General features: G+C 36.9%; 3 protein-coding genes and 1 long non-coding RNA gene across 4 annotated transcripts; 2 read left to right on the forward strand and 2 right to left on the reverse strand.

The window, feature by feature from the left end:
• Positions 1-1,089: 1,089 nt before the first annotated feature.
• Positions 1,090-4,762, forward strand: LOC115973398. Its single transcript, XM_031093657.1, has 4 exons — positions 1,090-3,404; positions 3,490-3,747; positions 3,836-3,947; positions 4,031-4,762. The coding sequence occupies exons 1-4, from the start codon at positions 1,090-1,092 to the stop codon at positions 4,760-4,762; spliced, it is 3,417 nt and encodes a 1,138-aa protein (XP_030949517.1).
• Positions 4,763-5,012: 250 nt separating this feature from the next.
• Positions 5,013-7,970, forward strand: LOC115973400. The gene is made up of 5 exons (XM_031093659.1): positions 5,013-5,163; positions 6,276-6,553; positions 7,280-7,501; positions 7,617-7,709; positions 7,857-7,970. The coding sequence occupies exons 1-5, from the start codon at positions 5,013-5,015 to the stop codon at positions 7,968-7,970; spliced, it is 858 nt and encodes a 285-aa protein (XP_030949519.1).
• A 339-nt stretch (positions 7,971-8,309) lies between these two features.
• Positions 8,310-10,574, reverse strand: LOC115973397. The gene is made up of 3 exons (XR_004087706.1): positions 10,391-10,574; positions 9,294-9,434; positions 8,310-9,190 (listed from the first exon to the last, which is right to left on the reverse strand). It is a non-coding gene; the product is annotated as an uncharacterized LOC115973397 (long non-coding RNA).
• A 3,060-nt stretch (positions 10,575-13,634) lies between these two features.
• On the reverse strand, positions 13,635-17,109 carry LOC115973399 (putative calcium-transporting ATPase 13, plasma membrane-type). Its single transcript, XM_031093658.1, has one exon. It carries the CDS (start codon positions 16,869-16,871, stop codon positions 13,788-13,790), a length of 3,084 nt encoding a protein of 1,027 aa, XP_030949518.1. The 5' UTR covers positions 16,872-17,109; the 3' UTR covers positions 13,635-13,787.
• Positions 17,110-20,870: the final 3,761 nt, after the last annotated feature.

Consider the following 20,870-nt stretch of genomic DNA (forward strand, 5'->3'; position numbering starts at 1 on the left):
CAATTTTGTTTCATGGCACTTGGTTTTAATGGGTTGGGGTTTACTCATTAAAACATATTTAACTAATTGTTTCTAACCCAAACCCAACCTAACCCAATTATTATGGGTAAACCCCAACACATCCAATTATCAAAATTACCAAAATGCCCCTAAAGTGTAAATAACGAAAGTACTCTAAAATCTTCGAAAATGACCAAAATACCCCAAAACCTCAAAATTTCCAAAATAACCACGAAACCTACAAAATGTCCAAAATACCTTCGAAACTAAAAAAAAATGACCAAAATATCCCCAAAACCTAAAAATGACCAAAATATCCCCAAAACCTGAAAAATGACTAAAATACCTCCAAAATCGAAAAATTACCAAAATAATCACGAAACCTACAAAATGACCAAAATACCCCTGAACTCAAAAAATGACCAAAATACCCTTGGAACCTAAAAATGACCAAAATATCCCTGAAATCTAAAAATGACCAAAATACTCCCCAAAACCCATAAAATGGCCAAAATACCTCTGAATTATTTAAAAACAAAGTTTTGAATGGGTTTATATCTATAATTATTTATAGCTATGAATAAATTTTCTCATGCTCAACCTTTACCATTCTAATGTAAAGAATTATTGTAGTTCTTTGTTTTTATGGATCATATAGTTTGAGTTTTGTGTTTTGGTTTATTACCATTTACTTCCTTTGTAGTTTGTGATTTGGTTTATTACCATTTACCGCTTTTGTAATTTTCTATTATGCTTTGCGATTACTTAAGTAAAGCTATTACTAATCAAAATGTCATTACTCTATAAATAAGCTTGTTCATGAAAACTAGGAATCATCTTACATAAGAATACAAAAAATTTAAGGAGGGACATAGATTACTATATATACTATATAGATACACATATAATGTGTCTACATTATTGCTGTGGTGGATTGTTGTTTTGGAGCAAGCGGGTGGCTTGCATGGAGAGAAAAGGTGGAGTATTTTCTATTAGAAGTGTTGTTTGTTTTGTGACTTACATTTTTGAAACTCGATGTGCAATGGTGAAATTGTAGTGTAGGTGCGCCTCATAATTCGACACATATCAATGGATAAGAGTTGGATGGACGCTAAAAAGGGTTCTGAAGAATACTTCCATGGGCTTGACTCATTTGTGGAGTTTGCTTCTCGCACAGCATGTCAAGGGAAGATCTCATGTCCTTGTAGGAACTGTAGGCATAGATACATTTTTGATGTAGAGGTCGTGCGTGATCACCTGTACTCATTTGGGATGGTGAAGAATTATAGAACTTGGGTGTTTAATGGGGAATTTGAGTCTACACCGACCACTACTGAAGGTGGAAGTAGTCGTGTGCATGAGACTTTGGATCAATATGGCGATTTCCATGGGATGTTGCATGACTTACACCCTATGCATGATATGGCACCGGATTCAATGGACGAAGGTCCTAGTGTACAGCAAGGTCCAGATGGTCCTTCTGTGCAACAACCGGTTGAAGGTCCCAATGATGATGCAAAAAAGTTTTACGACCGAATACAAGATGTGGAGAAACCTTTATACGAAGGGTGTACAAAATTTAGCATATTCTCAGCCATTGTGGTTTTGTACCACTTAAAGACTCTTTGTGGTTGGACTAACAAATCGTTCACTTTGTTGCTTCAAGTCTTGCAAGATATGTTTCCTTCGGATGCTAAGTTGCCAAAAGATTGCTATGAGGCTAAGAAGATAATTACGGATTTGGGTTTGGGTTATGAGAAGATTCATGCTTGTCCTAATGACTGCATGCTTTATTGGAAGGAGAAGAGTAACCTTGATGCTTGCCCACATTGTGAGGTATCAAGATGGAAACCACCCGAGTCGCCTGTAGCTGATAAGACACAGGCTTCATCAAGCAAAAGCAAGAAGAAAGCTGCAAAGGTCCTACATTGGTTCCCTTTAAAGCCAAGATTGCAACGACTCTTTCTATCATCCGAACTAGCCACTAATATGAAATGGCATGCTATTGGTCGAACAAATGATGGGGTAATGAGGCATCCCGCTGATTCTGAAGCTTGGAAAGAATTTGATGATAAGCATGTAGAGTTCGCATCTGACCCCCGCAATGTTAGACTTGGGTTAGCAGCGGATGGGTTCAATCCGTATGGAAACATGAGTACCACGCATAGTACATGGCCGGTTGTGTTGGTTCCATACAACCTCCCTCCTTGGATGTGCATGAAAAGGTCTTCCTTGATCTTGTCACTTGTAATTCCTGGTCCTACCTCACCTGGGATTGCTATAGATGTGTACCTACAGCCCTTGGTAGAAGAATTGAGAGAGCTGTGGGATGTTGGAGTCGAATCATTTGACGCATCTTCTAATACTAGATTCCAATTGCGTGTAGCACTAATGTGGACCATAAATGATTTTCCTGCATACGCTGACATTTCCGGTTGGAGTACAAAGGGTTTTCTTGCATGTCCATGTTGCATGGATGATACCGAGTCCCACTACCTTAAACATGGCCGGAAAGTTTGTTACATGGGACATAGGCGATGGTTGGATAACGATCACGAGTTCCGTGAAGATGATATAAATTTTGATGGGACTAAGGAGTTTAGAGTGGCTCCAGTGACACCATCGGGCTCAAAGATCATGCAGCAAACAGAGAAGTTAGTTGGACGTTGTCTTGGGAAGAAACATCAGGCTCTTTATAACAAAAGAAAGAGGGGGGAGGATGCGTGTGTCTGGAAAAAGAGAAGCATTTTGTTCACCTTGCCCTATTGGGCTGATCAGAAGTTGCGTCACAATATTGATGTGATGCATACAGAGAAGAATGTGACTGATAATATAATGGCGACGTTGCTAGACTTGGATGGCAAGACAAAGGACACCTACCAGGCACGCCTTGACTTAAAGGCCATGGGTATACGGAGTGAACTTCATCTAGTCCATAAAGGGGTTGATACGGTTGAGATGCCAGCAGCTTGTTATAATATGACTACAAGTGAGAAAGACGGGTTCCTACAAGTTTTGAAGGATATAAGAGTGCCCGATGGGTATTCTTCGAATATCTCACGTCGTGTCCATCTCAAAGAACGCAAGATTTCTGGTTTAAAGAGCCATGATGACCACATCTTGATGCAACAACTCCTTCCAATAGCTTTGCGCGGATCATTGCCGTCACAAGTAACAAGGCCTTTGATCAAGTTATCATGTTATTTCCGTGAAATTTGTTCCAAAACATTGACTGTGCCAGATCTTGAAAACCTCGAGAAAGATATTGCAGTCACGTTGTGCGAATTGGAGAAGATATTTCCTCCATCATTTTTCACAATTATGGTACATGTAGTCATGCATTTGGCAAGGGAAGCGAAGCTTGGTGGACCAGTTCATTATCGTTGGATGTATCCTATTGAGAGGTAATCCTAATATTTGGCTTATGATTGATTTGGTATTTTAATGCATGGTACGTTGTTCAATTGGGGAGTTCGGTATTGTGCCTAGGTACCTATCTCGACTGAAGTCTTACGTACGAAATAAAGCCGCTCCAGAAGGATCTATAGCTCAGGGGTACATAGTTGAAGAGTGCTTAACATTCTGTTCAAGGTACATGCATGGCATTGAAACAATTTTCACGCGACCTATCAGAACGGTGGAAAATTCTACCGGTGCAGTGTCTTACTTCACACCAAGTCAAACGGAATTAATTCAAGCTCATCGTTACATTCTTTTCAATTGTGCCGACGTTGGACATTTTCGCAAGTAAGTTATAGTTGATTCAATTAGTTTACGATCGTAGTCGATTACTAGAAATACTGTTTTATTATGACTAACACAAATGCATGCACAGTATGCACAAACATGTGATCGAGGATGAACTAGGAAAGGCCCGCCGTCGTATAACTGATAATGTCATTCATAAGCACCACATGGAGAAGTTTTGTGGCTGGTTTAGAGATCTTGTAAGTATGAATGCTAGTGACTTTTTTCATGGCTGTATATGGGAAGTAAACTAACTTATAATATGTACGTATAAACGTGTTAGGTTATGTCCATGAGTGATGCTGACAGGCAGAAACTTAGCGTTACTCTTAGTACAATTGGTGCATGTCCCTATTCTAGAGCCAAGCGGATGAAGCACTATGTCACCAATGGTTTAAAATTTCGAACTAAAGATTCGGAGAAGAATAAGAAAACTCAAAACAGTGGAGTAAGTGTTGTGACTGACGGTGGCGTTGCTTACTATGGTATTGTAACAGATATTATTGAGTTGAATTATTCAGATAAAATAAGACATGTGCTATTCAAATGTAAATGGGTTGACGTTCTTAGTAGCCGGGGGTACAAGATTGATGAGTTAGGGTTTCCACTTGTGAATTTTACCCGCTTGATACATGTGGGGGATGAACTGATGGATGAGCCATATGTATTAGCATCTGAAGCTTCACAAGTGTTTTATGTAGAGGACAAGAGGGACAAAGATTGGTTTGTAGTTGTTAAAACTAAAGCAAGGGATGTGTTTGACGCGGGCAGTGGTCCCTTGTGTGAGGATGATGATGGTGATACTTATTGCGAAAATGTTCCCTACAATATCAGTGACAATGTGGCTTCTGACAACATTGGTTTGGCTCGACCTGATGTCCAAGGAACCACAATTGATGCAATGGTCATTGAGGGGAACGAGAAGCAAGATGGGGACTTCATAGATGATAATGACTTTATTGATGACGAAGTCAGCAATGAGGAGTATAGCGACGATGAGTACAACGACGATTAGTAGTATAATGTAGTAAGACCATCTTTTGAACTAATACGTTCCTATTATAACACTTTAAATTAGAATATGCATTTTCATTGTCACATATACTGTTTTTGGACTTAAGTAAATGAAAACTCAATTGCTTCCATATGTGTGGCTTGGTAGTGTGCTTGTGAAGTGCTACATGTTTAAAGCGTTTGTTAGATATTATATACATTATGTTTTTTATAACTAACAAGCTTGCATTGTTTAGGTACTGCACACAAGAATGGGGAGGAAGCGGCGACTTCAGTTCGTTGAGTCTGGTGAGAGCTCCTCACATGTGGGGTCGAATGAAGTACCATCACGCCAACAAGCTCCTTCAGCTGATGATGATAGACGACAGTCCCAGGGGAGTGATGACGAGACACTAGCACCAGGTTGGTATATTTCTAAATTTGTACTTAATAGCATGATTATGAAATTCCATTCCTATATATTTTTTTTCATATTTGTTTTTGAAATAATTATTTCTATATCTATTGTAAATCTGTTTTGTTTTTCATAAATAAAATCCAATTTAAGTAATTTGTAAGATAATTAGAAGTTTATAGGTTCACTATTAATGTATTAATAAATATGTTTCTAGGACAGTGCTCTATGCAGAGACATTTTGTTATGGCCATAGCAATGAAGGCTTCACATATTTGAATTTTCTCCCATTATAATAAACAATAGCATTTCCAATAATTGATCCCATGCCTATTACTGACTCTTGTGCACTAAAATTCATTTCAAAAATGCAATTCCTTATAAGGCAGTAGAGTATGTGTTGTCCACTGTAATTTACATAATATACTCAATTGATTTGTCCAGATCTCAAAATTCTGCAGTAATTTATTAGCCTTTTTCTAATTCATATCTTTTGGCCATATTTTATTAGCCTTTTTCTAATTCATTTCAACTTAAAATTATAGACCTCATTTGATTGGAAAGAAACCATTTGGCAAAAACAATCAACTTTGTGGCTATATAGGGTGAAACTGAAACAGGTGGTATACACTCCCTTGTTTACTCTAGCTATGCATTTTTGGCATTTAAAGCCTAAGTAGAAGGGAATGTATTATTTACTTGCATGAGTGCCACATTTATGTCATATGTGAGTTCTAAGATCAAATACAGGTTCTCTAATAACCTCTTTTGCACTCTTACCATGCATTTTGGACTTTTATATCTGTCAATCTCTAATCAGAATCATCTATAGTAAGTATGTTGGTCAATGAAAGAACAAAAATCCAAAAGAGGGTTTGTTAAATATAGCTCTGATAAAAATTTTTACAGGTAAAAGAATATTAGAATATGTTATACTTTGAGTTAATTTTTTTATATTACCATGTTAATATCAAAAATACCCTCATTAACAAGCTAATATAAAAAATAATTCAAAGTAATTCTTAAGAGTTTAGTTTTACACCAGTGTAAATGGCTAGTTTGTTGACATTTCATTCTTTTGTATTTCATTGTAATTTGATGCAACTTGGTGTTTTAATAGATACTGAGGACATACCCATAACCGTACCCACAGCTGGAGCGGTTGTTGTGCCCAACAAACGTGGGCCTAACCGATTTGATGATATATGGAATATGCCACCGGGCAAAAAATTATTCTTGGAAATAAATGGGGCGGGCCAGCCAGTCGGGGAGAATGCTGGACCTTTTGCAAAGTGGCTGGGAACAATGGCAAGAAAGCCTGATATGTGCCCAATCAATTATCGCTCATGGCATTCCATGCCACTACAATACAAGAATCGGTGTTGGGAAGCCATTCAGGTATTAGGCAAAAAGCAATGGTAAAAGAAATGACCATGAATTTCCTTCAAACTGGTAGTCAATTGCTTCAATAGTCATGATTTTCTTCTTCTTCTTTTTTCTTTTATCTTTTGGTTCAAAATAAAACTCAATCTTTCTAAATAAAATTATATAAGGTTATGCAAACTACAAGAATAGATTCTATCTCTCTTTCAATGGTAGGACTTTATTTAAAGTTTGAAGTTAATTATCTTTAATTTGGAAACCCCTATTTGTTCATTTGGCTAGTAAGGACTATTGATAATCTATTTTTGTTGAGTTTGCAAGTCGTTTAATGTAGGAGACATGTCCTAACTGAGGAGATTTTGTGAAGCCCTAGAAATGATCTTTGTTAATGTATCTTCAAGTTACGAATGTCATTACTTGTGGAAAAATTGTGTGACTTATGGCTTGATAATGGTGTATTGGATCTTTGTTAGAACTAGAGTACCAAGTCCATTTGTATATATGTATTTGTAGATATGTGCTTTATTTGGGCTTACTGAGTATTTGAAATGTCTTATAATTTTTTTTTTTGAAAACTACAAGAATAGGTTCTATCTCTCTTTCAAAACCACACAATTTTGGTATCAAATTCTCTTTCTTTCAAATTCTTCACTTTTTATTACTTGTTCAAAGCTTTATGTCAGTTTGCTATTATGTTAAAAATGTGACATTTTAAAGTTGATTCAACTTTACACATGGTAGGCACGATGGGTAATTCCTACAGCCCGCATCCCACTTGCCAAGCAAAGGAAATGGTCACTCTCACGGATTGGGAAGTTGTGGAGGGGCCACAAAACAGAGTTGAAGGAAAAGCACTACAACCTGAACACAACTAAGGAAGATTTACTTCAGCTATCACTGCCGGAGGTTGATGACACTCAATTTCATGGCCTGGTGGAGTATTGGTTCTCTAAAGATTTTAAGGTAGTGATAGTTACAGTAGTATAAATGTTTTGCTTTTATAGGTTCCATGCTCAAGATTTTTGGTCATATTAGCTTGTTATTGTAATTGGTAGTGACTTTCTTGAAATGTTTGTAGGAGCTGTCGGAAGATAACAAAGCGCGGCGTGGCAAGCAGACGGAGTTGCACACGCTCGGATCCAGAAGCATGGCCCAGACGGCGGATATCATTGTAAGAACAATATTATATATATTAATAACATGCTTACAATTACAAAGTTTATATTATTTTGCATTCTAAAGTAGGAATAAATATGATTCAATGCCATCGAATTGACACCCTCACTTTAATATGTCGAATGTACTGACCATGTTGTAGGCAAAAAAGAAAGGCAAGCAACTAGAGAGAAGTGAGATGTACGAAGTGGCGTATTCTCACCGCGATGGTGTTGCTGTGAATGCCACTGCGGAAGCAAACATTGTAAATTTCTAACAAATTATATTAGTAATTTGAATGTATTGTGTTTTGAGTTGGAAAAAAGTTCTTTGATTAACGTCACATGGTAGAGACTTTAATAAATTAGATTAGATTGTTGGCATCAATATATTAGATTAGATTAGGGTCGTACAATGTTAGGAAATTTTTGTTTATAACATTATTATTTTTATTTATTAAAAGATCCTTTACTCTTTTATGATTAAGGTTGCAAAGAGAGTTACAGGTTTGAATACTTTACCTAACATATCATTTTTTTTTTCTTTTATAATAACTCCAACCCAACTTATATATATATAAAAGCATATTACTCATGTTGGCATGTGTATTATTACCCTTGTTGCTAATATGTTATTTTGTTTATTTGTGATTACTAGGCAAAGATGAAACATCTTATGACAGAGGGGTCACAGTTGCGGGGAAATGACATTGAGGCAGGCATACTTTGGCAACCCGACGATGCATTTGCACAGGTCCTCGGTGCAGAGAGAAGTGGTCGTGTTAGAGGGGTAGGCTTTGGTCCAACCCCCTCTGGAAATCGTGCGAGGTCAATGGATGATAGTACGCCACCTCCAACATCTACTGCAACTGAACAAAAGGTTATCGAGTTGTCTGCTGAAGTAGAAGAAATGAAGGAGAAATGTGCGCGTTATGATGCTGAAATGAAGGAGAAATGTGCGCATTATGATGCTGAAATGAGGTTAATGCGGAGGATGTTGACTTCACTGTACCCATCGTTTCCCAATCTGTCTACGGTAAGAAGTTTGAATGCAAAGTATGTGCATTTGGTGATTCCCTGGTTCTTTTTTTTGCACACATAGCTCTTATACATTGGCTTCCACTATCATGAACTACTCCCAAACCATACCATATTTTGTTCTGCAATTTCCTTTTTTTGATAGGTATTGTTCTGCAATTACTTGATAGCCAAATTTACCTTATAATACATACCTACAGGAGGTCTCCATCTACACTCTTTAATAGCCACTCTTAAAGGTTGTTTGCATCAAATTCACTGCTGTCTTCAAAGAGCTTCGCTCACCCACCTATGGTTCTGATTGTACCATAACAGCTAGGCTTATATTCAACATGACCTCCACCTCCATGACATGCTCATTTTGTTTTAAAGACAAAATAACACCATACCTATGGAAACATTGTGGTTGGTCTCTAGACTTCAGGCGCTTCTGAGCACTCCCATTATATGTGTCCCTAATCTGCACCATCCCCACATATCACCACATATTTCACTTAAGAATGATGATATTATTTTCCTACAATAAAGATTGAAATAATTCATAGGTAAATATTGTGGATCACCTTTCAAGCAAAGAGTGTAAATTACGGCTGCACATTTATTCTCCAACTCCAATTCCAAAAACCTCTGTTTTCCCATACTGGAACTTTCCTCAATAATATCCCTCTAGTAACTTTCAATGAGTCTCTAGGTAGTATTCGTGCCTCCATAAAAGTACAATTTGGAAAAATTAGCACTTCAAGACCTTATGGACCAAAAAAGTAAGATTTTGGAGAAGTAAATAGAGACTCAACTAATTAGCAAGGTCCATACAATTACAGACCATATGAATTTATTTTTATTTTATAGAGAATTCACGTTGGTTCTTCCGTTGACATTATTTAGAAACACCATATGCTGTGGTCAAGTTTGAGATTTCCCCTAAAGAATTTCAAATTATCACCATTCTTCTACATCTTAGCATAACTTATATAAGTTAGTGTTTTTTTTTAAGTAAATAATTTATTAAAAAAAGAAAAGAGAGGAAAAATTAAAAGATGTATACACTCCCTTTTCAGAGAATACAAATCAAAGGGAAATAGAGTTTTTTTCTTTTTTGGGATAAGTCAAAAGGAAATAGAGTTGGAAAAACTCAATAAAAGACATCAAAGGAATGCTGCTCCTCTTATTTCCTTCACGTCACATGTTCCACATAACACATAATGGCATGGCTCGCCACACCTTGGCTACTCTATGGTGATGAGAATATTGTAAAACTATACCCCTAGAGCTTGAGCTCCAACATTAAAAAACTTGAGCATTCTGGCATGTTTGTATCTCTTTGAATTGGGAAACTTGATGACTTGACCTTGTACAAAAGGGATTTCAATTAATTATAAGACTTTAAATCTAGGAAGAATGTTATTTTGAGAAAGATATTTCTCTATTGTCAATTGACCTGACCATATCAATTTGTTTGTTGATTTTTTGCATGAACATAACTCTAATATCTTACCTGCTCAAAAGTTAGAAAAATATTTGCATTGGATGCTCCCATAAGTTATGTCATTTTCCATAAGTTACTGGTTATTATTGAAGCAGACATTTATGTAATTATTTTTTAAAATCACATAATGAGGAAACTTGTAGGGATGTAAAAGTTTTTATCACATATGCGTACCTGATATTCAATGAAGACAAAAGGGAAGCATGAGAGAAATATTTGTATGTAGTGTTCTGGATAAAGTGGAGGAATTGGTACTTCAATAGACGGATTAACAGTTCTTCTACTTCTACTACTACTTTAGGCTTGGCTTTTTCCCAAACACCTTCTATACTAAAAGAGCTTTGCTGCAACATCTCCTCCTATTAGAAGCCTATTCATAAACAAAATTTACATTTAAATAAATAAAAACTTGTCTTGATATCTTGCTCTCACTAAAACTATTCCTCACACAAACATCAAATACCAAAAAAAATCATCACTGTCACCTTTACATAATAGCAAATAATGAATTTGCCTAACATAATGAAACACATCACAAAGAGGGGATACATTCAAACATTAACCAACAATTGATATGCTTAACTATTGATGGTTGTTTTAAGGTTATTTGTAAGTAATCACTTATTGAATTTTTTGCATAAATTACTTACTAATCTCTTTTTGAGAAATTTATTGAGACTAATACCCAATTGATATGCTTAACTAAAATCAATTATTTTGAGTGTCTTTTAATTGCTAATGTGGCACTTGGTAGTAATACTAGTGATATTGTGTGATTTAGCTACTAACTCTGTTGTTTACTACACTAATCCATTGTGTGTTTCTTAATTTGTAGGATGGTGATGGTGATTCTGCAGTAGATATCCAGTCTCCCGGTGCTCAACACTTATAATTTGATGATACGCAGTAGGCGATACTTTTGGCACCTATTTTGGAGTAGTTATTATGATATTTTGATATTTATAATAAAGTTTCAAACTTTGATACATATGTACACATCATAGTTGGAAACTTTATTATAACATTCTAGACAATTAGAATGTATTCTTTTGTGTAGGACATTGTACATAGTTGTTTAGAATGTATTATTTTGTTCATAACATTCTACACACTTGGGATGTATTATTTTGTGTATAAAATTCTAGACATTTGGGATGTAATTATTGTTATGGTGTAATTAAATATATATATATATATATTTAGTTTCTTGGTTTAATGTGATATGGTATTTGTTATTGGAAAATATGAATTGTAGTTCATTACAATTGCTATAAAATAGGTATTGGAAAATATGTTTTTTAGGTACATTACAGGTGCTAAAAAAATTTTAAAAAAAAAAAAATTTTTTTTAAAAGGACCTATGCCAGCGCTTTTGAAAGCGCTGGCATAGGCCTTTTAGATTTTATTCGTTTAAGACCTATGCCAGCGCTTAAAAAGCGCTGGTATAGGTAGTAGAAAGCGCTGGCATAGGTAGAACCTATTCCAGCGCTTCTGAAAGCGCTGGTATAGGCCTTTTAGATTTTATTCATTTAAGACCTATGCCAGCGCTTCAAAAGCGCTGGTATAGGTAGTAGAAAGCGCTGGCATAGGTAGTACCTATTCCAGCGCTTGTAAAAGCGCTGGTATAGGCCTTTTAAGTTTTATTCGTTCAAGACCTATGCCAGCGCTTCAAAAGCGCTGGCATAGGTAGTAGAAAGCGCTGGCATAGGTAGTACCTATTCCAGCGCTTTCAAAAGCGCTGGTATAGGTTATATTCAAATTTTTGCAAAGGCTATCCCGACACAAGTAAAAACGCCGGAACAGGGTCTGAAAAGCGCTGGGACCTGTCCCAGCGCTTTTAAAAAGCGCTGGTAGAGGTCCAGCGACCCTATCCCGACATTCAAACCGCGGCGGTTTGAAGCGCCGGGAAAAAAAACGCCGGGATAGGAATTTTGACCCTATCCCAGCGCTTTTTGGGCCTATCCCAGCGCTTTTCAAAACGCTGGGATAGCCCTGTTTTTTTGTAGTGTTGCCATCTGGAATCTTTGGAAACATCGTAATAGAGTGATGTTTGATAATGCCCCTCTTAATCTCAATCTTCATAGCTATTGTCTTACCCAAGCTGTGGAGTTTTTCTTTTGTGTTGGTAATATGAGGAAAGCTAAATAGAGAACTATTGTCCAAGTGAAATGGTTCAAGCCCCCTGTTGGATGGTTTAAACTAAATTTGGATGGGGCTTCATGTGGAAACCCAGACAAAGCGGGAGGTGGTGGTCTTATAAGGGATTGCAATGGGTTGTGGATCAAAGGGTTTGCGAGGTCTATTGGATTTGCTACCAGCATTACTGCTGAGTTTTGGGCGTTAAGAGATGGGTTGAAGCTGGCCTTGAATGCAGGAATCCAGCAGTTGATTGTGGAGTTAGATGTGAAAGTGGTGGTGGACCTTATCAAATCTAATGCAACCACTAACAAGCCGTTTGCCCCTCTCTTATATGATTGCAGGTGCTTGCTGACAAGGTTCATCCGGGCCCAAGTGGTTCATGTGTATAAAGAAGGCAATCGTTGCGCAGATGTACTTGCGAGATGGGGTAGCACCATGGCGGAAGCTTTTGCTGTTTTTGATAACCCACCAAGTCCTGATGTTGTGCATTTAGTTAATATGAATAATGTTGGCATGTTTGTTAATAGGATAACTGAACTTGATCTCACCTCACTGGGAGATAGTCTGTATTTTGTATTTCCTCTTAACCAAAAAGAAAAGAAAAAAAGAAATAGAGGCAGACGCTTCCTTCCCTTCTTCGGCCCAATATATAGTCCCACTCCCAACTCTTCATTTTCTCAGCCCACACTTATTATTATGTGACGCTACCCCATATCTTCTTTCCAAAAATCCTACTTGTATTCTTACTCATTACCCTCTCTCTCTCTCTCTACCCCATATCTTCTTTCCAAAAATCCTACTTGTATTCTTACTCATTACCCTCTCTCTCTCTCTCTCTCTCTCTCTCTCTCTCTCTCTCTCTCAGAGAATGGCAGGTATCTAGCAAATTGTGTTGCAGTTCGGAAATCTCATGGTGAGGTGAGTAGTACATCTTAATATCTATAGTCTCTCTATCATAATTTTTATTTTTTTGCTAATTAAATCCAATTCCTTTTGGTGGGACTGGGAGCTCATTAATTTTGATTGCCGTGCGCTTTAATTTGTTAGCCTTCCATCCTTTTATTGTCCCCTCCACCTTTGTAAGCATTCAATTCATGAATATATATATATATATATAGCTCCGCTCCTTGTAATTCTTCTCTTTCCCAATATTTGCTGGGTTGATGTTTTGTTGTCACTATTACTAGCTTTGCGCAATACTAAGTTCCGTTTGATTTTTAATTTTAAGTTACATTCAAACATTCCTATATATATATATATATATATATCAAACTCTCCATATATTTGAATTGAAATACATCATCATATACTAACTAAATACAGTACATCATATACAAACAAATGAAATATCACTCACAATCTTCCTAAAAAATAAAAAAATAAAAAAATCATCAGCTCAGTGATCTAGTCACCTGGCTACAATACATAATCATCAGACACCAATCAACCTTGGGCTTGTCTTCAATATGAACAAAAATGGGGTTGGAAGTCCTTGCATCTTTTTCATGTTTAGGTAGCTCAAAAATGGTCTTTTTGGAACAGGTATCCACTTCACAATCCAACCAATTGGCCAAGATACTATTCCAAATCCAATGCACTCACCCCATTGCCCCCAATTCAACCTTTCTGTACCTGCAAACTTCTTCAAAAATTCTACCATAACCACTTGAAGGACTATGGTAATGGCTATGATCCCCAAAAACAACTTATTCCTATGTATCCCTTTAAACACATTCTTCTTCTCAAGCTTTCTTGCATTGAATTCATTGAACACTTGACAAAGGACGAAAGTATTGAAGATCAATGTGTCATTTACCTTCTCAGTCACACCAAAGATTGATTCACCTTTGAATTGCAAGGTCAAAAGGACGACAATCTGATACAAAGCTTGGGCTAAGAGGTTTCTCCACATTATGTTGGTAATAAGTGGTTCAGTTCGACCTACTGGTGGCTTCGTCATCAACTCCTCGGTAGGCTTCTCCGTTGCAAGAGCTAGAGCACCCAATGTGTCCATAATTAAGTTCACCCATAATAACTGAACTGCTGTTAATGGGACTTCACCAGCTGAGACAGCTGCCACAAAGTTGATCACAAGAGCAGCAACATTCACGGTGAGTTGGAACTGAATGAACTTTTGGATGTTGTTGTACACACATCTTCCCCACCTTAAAACTGTAGCAACGGAGGCAAAGTTGTCATCCAAAATGACAACATCTGAGCTCTCCTTTGCCACTTCGGTGCCCTGAATTCCCATTGAAAGTCCTACGTCAGCTTCTTTCAATGCTGGTGCATCATTTGTGCCATCTCCAGTGACTGCAACAACATGACCATTTTGTTTCAAACATTCTACCATCAGTAGCTTGTCGAAGGGAGAAGACCTTGCCATCACACAAATTTTATCAACTTTCTCCATTCTCTCCTTTTGTGTGTAGTTTCTGAATTCAATGCCTTCTACCACTGCTCCACTCATGTCTTGACCAATCCTCAGTATTCCACATTCAACAGCAATAGCTTTTGCTGTGAAAACATTGTCTCCAGTGATCATTTTGATGTTCACACCTGCATTTTGGCAATTTTCCACAGCTTTCTTTACCCCTGGACGACATGGGTCCTTTATACCCACCAATCCTAATAGGGTCAGACCATCTTCTTCTATCTTTTTTTGCTCCATATCATGTTCTTGATCTTCTTCTGAAATTTGCTTATGTGCAAAAGCAATGCACCGGAGGCTACTAGCTGCCATACCTTGAATTATTTGCTCAAATTTCATCTTTTCACCATCATCTAGATCTTTCCTAATTCCAGAAGCATCATAGTAACTTGAACACATTTTCAAAATCATCTCTGCGGCTCCTTTCCAGTGTACGTGGATTGTGTTGTCTATCTTTCTCCTTGTTATGACTCCGCTTTGTTTCTTCTGAGAATTGAATGCTTCAACGTAAAGAATCTTACAGCTTTGCTTCAATTGTTCCATTTCCATGTTTAGCTCCAGAACAGCCCATGAAAGAATTGCTTGTTCAGTGGGACTACCTGAGAAATCAATTTCAGATCCTAAAGTAGGTCTGTAAACACTACCGGTTGTGTTTAGAGCAACTCCTTCTTGGACCAGTTTGAGAATATATGGATTAATTGATGAGAAAGTAGCCGGTACAAAAGATTCTTTCCCTAGCCAAAACTTAGTCACCTTCATTTTATTCAGCGTGAGGGTGCCTGTTTTGTCAGTACAAATGGTGGTGGCTGAGCCCATGGTCTCACAAGCAGAGAGCTTTCGCACCATAGCCTGATCAGCCATCATTCTTTTCATGGAATAAGCAAGTGTAAGCGTCACAGCCAGAGGCAAACCTTCTGGAATTGCAACCACGACTATAGTAACTGCAGCAGCTACAATCCCCACCACAGCATTTAGTATATCATTAACCTTGGTGCTGCTGCCATTGAACTCTTTATTTCCATTCTCATCTTTAGTATTCCCTGTGAAATATCTAACCAACAAGACTACAAGAACTAGGAAAGCAACTGCCAAACCAACCTTACCTATTGATGAAGTTAGCTTGTTGAGCCGAACTTGTAAAGGTGTCTGTTCATTGGTATCACGACTGATTGAGCTCATCATCTCGCCCCATGTTGTGTTCATCCCAACCGAAGTGACAAGCATTTGAGCATAGCCATCAACCACCTTAGTGCCAGAAAACAAATATGGATGACTGCAATTTACTTCTACATGTTCACTTTCCCCTGTCATGCTGGATTCGTCCACTTGCAATGAATACCCATCTAAGAATAGCCCATCAGCTGGGACTTGATCTCCAATCTTTAAGCAGATGATATCTCCAACTACAATTTCAAATATTGAAATATGTTGACGCCGCCCAGCTCTCACAACATCAATTTGGATATTGTTGCTGACTTTGGATAACTTGTCAAATTGTCTGTTTTGCTTGAAGTTACTAATGGTAGAAACAGCAATGACAAGAAATATAGCAACAAATATGCTTCCACCGTCATACCATCCTTCTTTTATTCCATTCTCTTTAATGCCAAATACCAGAGAGAGTACAGCACAGCCTAGAAGGATGAGAATGGTAAGATCCTTGAAGGCTTCCACTAAAAAATGGAAGAAGCTCTTTGTAGGTGGTCTTTTATATGTGTTTGAGCCAAAAGCCTCGTGTCGGCGAGCAATGTCTTCATCACTGCCATGAATCCCACATTCAACGTTGGTTTGGAGAGTGAATGCCAGTGCATCAATCCCTCCAATGTTTTGGAGTCTTTCAATCTTTTTATCTTTTACAAGGTTAGTGAGTGTTGGTTGATCAACTTTGAACCCAATGTCTGGATTGAGATCCAAAATGACGAAAGATGGAGAAGGTGAAACCTTGAGATTTTTCTGGAGTAGAGAATCTGTGAAAAAGGATAGAAGGGCTCTAGAACAATATATGGAAACAAAAGCGGAGTGCCATCTTTTATTGGGTGTGCTAAGGGAGTGTTGTGCACCAAGTAAAGACTCAATGCGGTCCATGTTTTGTAGGATAATATCCTTGAAATGGTTTGCAAAGCACAATAGGAGTAAAAAGAAAAGATGATGTTTAAGAAAGCGAGGATGAAGTAGTAATCACAAGAGGAAGAAAAGCAAGATAATGTGGATATAAATGGAACAGAGGAGAATGGAGATATGTGGAGATCGAATATAGTGCTAGCTAGTAGATATGAGAATTGAAGTTGCAGAGAGGGTGGTGGTTTTTATAGGTAGGTACGTAGATTTCTGAAGTTACAGGCATTTTTCTTTACGTGGTTTCTGATTCCTTTATAGGGTGGTGGTTTTTACTTTGAAGTTGCAAAGTGGAGTTGTTAAAACCTGTTGAACAATGCACGGCTCCACTGAAAAATACCGTTCACCGCTTATTATTTTACTGTATACGGACCCACTAGCAGACAATATCTCAATGCTTCTAAATAAAAAATAAAAAAAATAAAAAATAAAAAAAAGAAAAGAAAAGAAGGAAAATGCAGTCGCAGCTCCAGAAACGCGTATCCATACTTAAGTAAACTCAAACAGTTGTTACGTGAGAAAAAGATATGAAAAAGAAAAATTCGGTGGCCTAACAGTAACAGACATTAAGCCCAAAAACGTGTCGGCAGTTACGACGCTCTCAAGTAACCGACCAGTCAACGCGCTGGGATGTGAACCCATTGACCATATTTATACCCTCAGGTTCCTACTTTCCTTCTTGTTCCAGGTAAGCAAACGGAAACTTTCTACCCTCTTCTGGGCTCTGTTTCCCCCAAAATGTTTTGCGTGTCTAAAATTGATGGTCGACTAGAAAATAATATTCCTCAAGTTTCAAATGAATGTCGCTCAAGTTTTAGTCTTTATCTTAACCAAATCAAAATCTTCCCATGATCTTGGTTTTCCAAACTTTATGGATTTTAGGATAATAGTACTTCTATGTGTCTGGGCTTATAGGACTATTATGTTCCTTTAGTTTAGAGTACCAAACTTCTCCGGGTCACAAAGTGCAAAACGAGTCTGGTTTTTATCTAAAAGTCTAAAACCCGTTGCAAAAGATTACAAATAAAATATCAAATGAATTAACACAACACCATTGCACTAAGTATCAAACCCTCAACGTCAATCTCCGCCTCTTCTTCCCTCGTCTTTCTCCCTTTAAACCTTCTTCTCTCTCCAACCTTAAACACTTGAAAATGTTTTTCAGAGCATTCTTAGAAACGCAACCAAACACTTGGATATTTTTTTTTTGTAGTGTTTAGGGCAATTGATTTTTTTTTTTTTTTAATTTTTGATAACAATAATTGTTGGTCAACTTTATACTGTTTTCGGTTGACCGTAAGATAAAGACACTTCCAGCCAAAAATTGTTTACAATTAATTTCATTTGCCATAAAAACATTTTCTGTCTCACCAAAAGCTCATTAACCAAACCTTCATTCCTCCCCAACTGTGGCCACTCAACTACTAATGTCCTTGGTCTATGGTTGCCAATCACATTTTTTTTATTCTAATTTAAAAAAAAAAAAAAATTTAAATGTGTACCTGGAGATGACAAAATGTGAAAAAATAGTAAAAACAAATTTTATAGTATTTTTAAAAATGCAACCAAACACTTAAAAATATTTTACAGCTACAAAATATTTTCCATTGAATCAAACCCAGCCTAAAACAAATGAAACCTTAGACTTGCATTCACATCAACTCATAAAATATAGCATGATGCCCATTTAGCCAATGAAGCCCAAATAAACACCCACGCCTATTAATGAACCTGCAAAATGAGATTCTGCTTCATTGCTGGCCCAAATTTAGTAGGCACTGTAGCTTATGTATTTCATTTGCTTATTCATTTCTTCAAAAAAAAAAATTCATTTATTGTCATGGCTCTCTCTCTCTCTCTCTCTCTCTCTCTCTCTCTCTTGTTTCTTCTTTTCTCTCTTAGGCTATTTTTGGCAACATGTAAAGTAATTTCTGAATGTAAAATATTTTCAATTGAAAATATTTTATGAAAAGGAAAACATTTTCATCTGTTTGGTTGTGTTCTAGGAAATACGCCGGAAAAGTATTTCCGGTGTTTGGTCCTCCAATTTAAAACATTTTCCAAAGACAATGTCAAAAAATACCTATAATACAATTGGATTATAATTTTCAATGGATTGATTGATCAAATCAATGGATCAGTTGTAATTTTCAATTTTTGACATACAAAAACAAATTAATTGCAACCCAAGAACATATCATTGTTATTACCTCAACCAAATCATGAAAACAAAACAAAAAAATACCATACTATAAATGGGAACAATCCCTAAAAACCCCAGGTCTCTATTAGAGAATGTGGGTCTTGAGTGAAAAGAAAGGAGGAAGATGGGTTGGTGGAGGAAAAGGGATGGGTTGGTGGAGGTGGGTCAGTGGAGGAATAGGGATAGATCGGTGGAGGTGGAGGTGGAGGTGGATGACGATCTACCCAAACTACCTTCACTGGTGGTGGGGCTTCCATGCACGACGGCAGGCTGTGGGTCGAGGACAACAATTTGGGCTTCACCAGCGAGGCTGTGGGTCACAGGCGACAATTTGGTCTTCACCAGTGGGGCTGTGGGTCACAGACGATGATCTAATCTTCACTGGCGGCCAATCTCTCCATCCTTTGGCTTGGTCTTGGTGTGACTCGTGAGGGATGTGAGAGTGAGGATAACAAAAATTTTCAGGAGGAGTGTAAATGGTTTGAAGGTAAAATCAGTGTGTAAAATATTTTACAAGTGTAGGTGGGTTATTTTATGGTTAAACAAATTAATTTTCAGTTTGACCTTATTTTCCTGAGTTGCAAAACACCATCACTGGTGTAAAACATTTTCCAATTTTCATTTATACCCAAAAAAAACATAGCCTTATTTTCCAAGCTCTCCTCTCTCATGGTCCATGCTGTAAGTGGTTTTCTTTTAACACAATGCAAAGGTAGCTTCAACTACACCTAGGAAGGGTCTTGGAAAATTTTTGGTAGAAAATCTTTTTAGCTACGGATCCGGCGAGACCATTGGTGGATCTTGTGTGGGTCTTTTTCCCAGTCTCGATTTGCTATAATTCGGGTGTGCCTTTTGGTTCTGGAAGAGAGACTATGATTAATGGGTGGCTAATTTGCTGTGATTTTGGTGGGAGGAAGAGAGAGAATATGAGTTGTGGTTTGTAGGATTGGTGGCATGTGTGTTTTGGCTAGAGAGGTTTGCGGGATTGGTAGAGGTAACAGAGAAAGAGATGAGATAATTAGGGAGAAATAATAAAATAAGATGAGGAAATAATATTTTAATAAAAATAGAATATAAAATAGATAATCAAATGTAGGTGTTTCTAGAAAATATAAAAAAAAAAAAAAAAAAAAAAAAAAAAAAAAAAAGAAGTAAGTCTTTGTTTTAAAATAGACAATTTGTTTTTTGTATAAAGTATAAACCGAAGCAAATGCTCTAAAGATCCTTTCTATTTGTTTAGGTTCATAGCACATAGCTTCAATTGTTGTATAACTATCCTCGTCCATGTCAATGTTTAGCAAGTAATAAGTAATAACTATTCTTGGTGTTACGATTTAGGGTCCTTTTGGTTGGGAAGATGAAAAAGTGAGAAAAGAAAATTAAAAGGGGATGAAAAAGTGGGAGAATAGAAAAGATTTTAGTTTTCTCTTGTGATGTTTGGTCGGAGAGGTGAAAAAGTAGAGGAATGAAAAACATTTTTGTTTGGTTGAGAAGAAAAATAAGAGGATGGAAAATATGGTTTGTATAAATTTACTGTTATGCCCATATTAAAATAAAAAGTAACAACTTAGCACCAAAAAAAAGATGAACAAAAAAAACCAAAACAAATGGAAAAAATAAAATAAAAAGAAGGATGAACACCAAAAGAAATGCTAAAAAAAAAAAATCCAAATGAGAAGTACTAGAAAAAGACAAAAACCAAAGAAGAAGAAGAAGAAGAAAACCAAAGAAAAAAAAAAAAAAAAAAAAAAAAAAAAAAAAAAGAA

Source organism: Quercus lobata, unplaced genomic scaffold (assembly GCF_001633185.2).
Source record: "Quercus lobata isolate SW786 unplaced genomic scaffold, ValleyOak3.0 Primary Assembly Scq3eQI_186, whole genome shotgun sequence".
NCBI classification, from domain to species: Eukaryota; Viridiplantae; Streptophyta; class Magnoliopsida; order Fagales; family Fagaceae; genus Quercus; species Quercus lobata.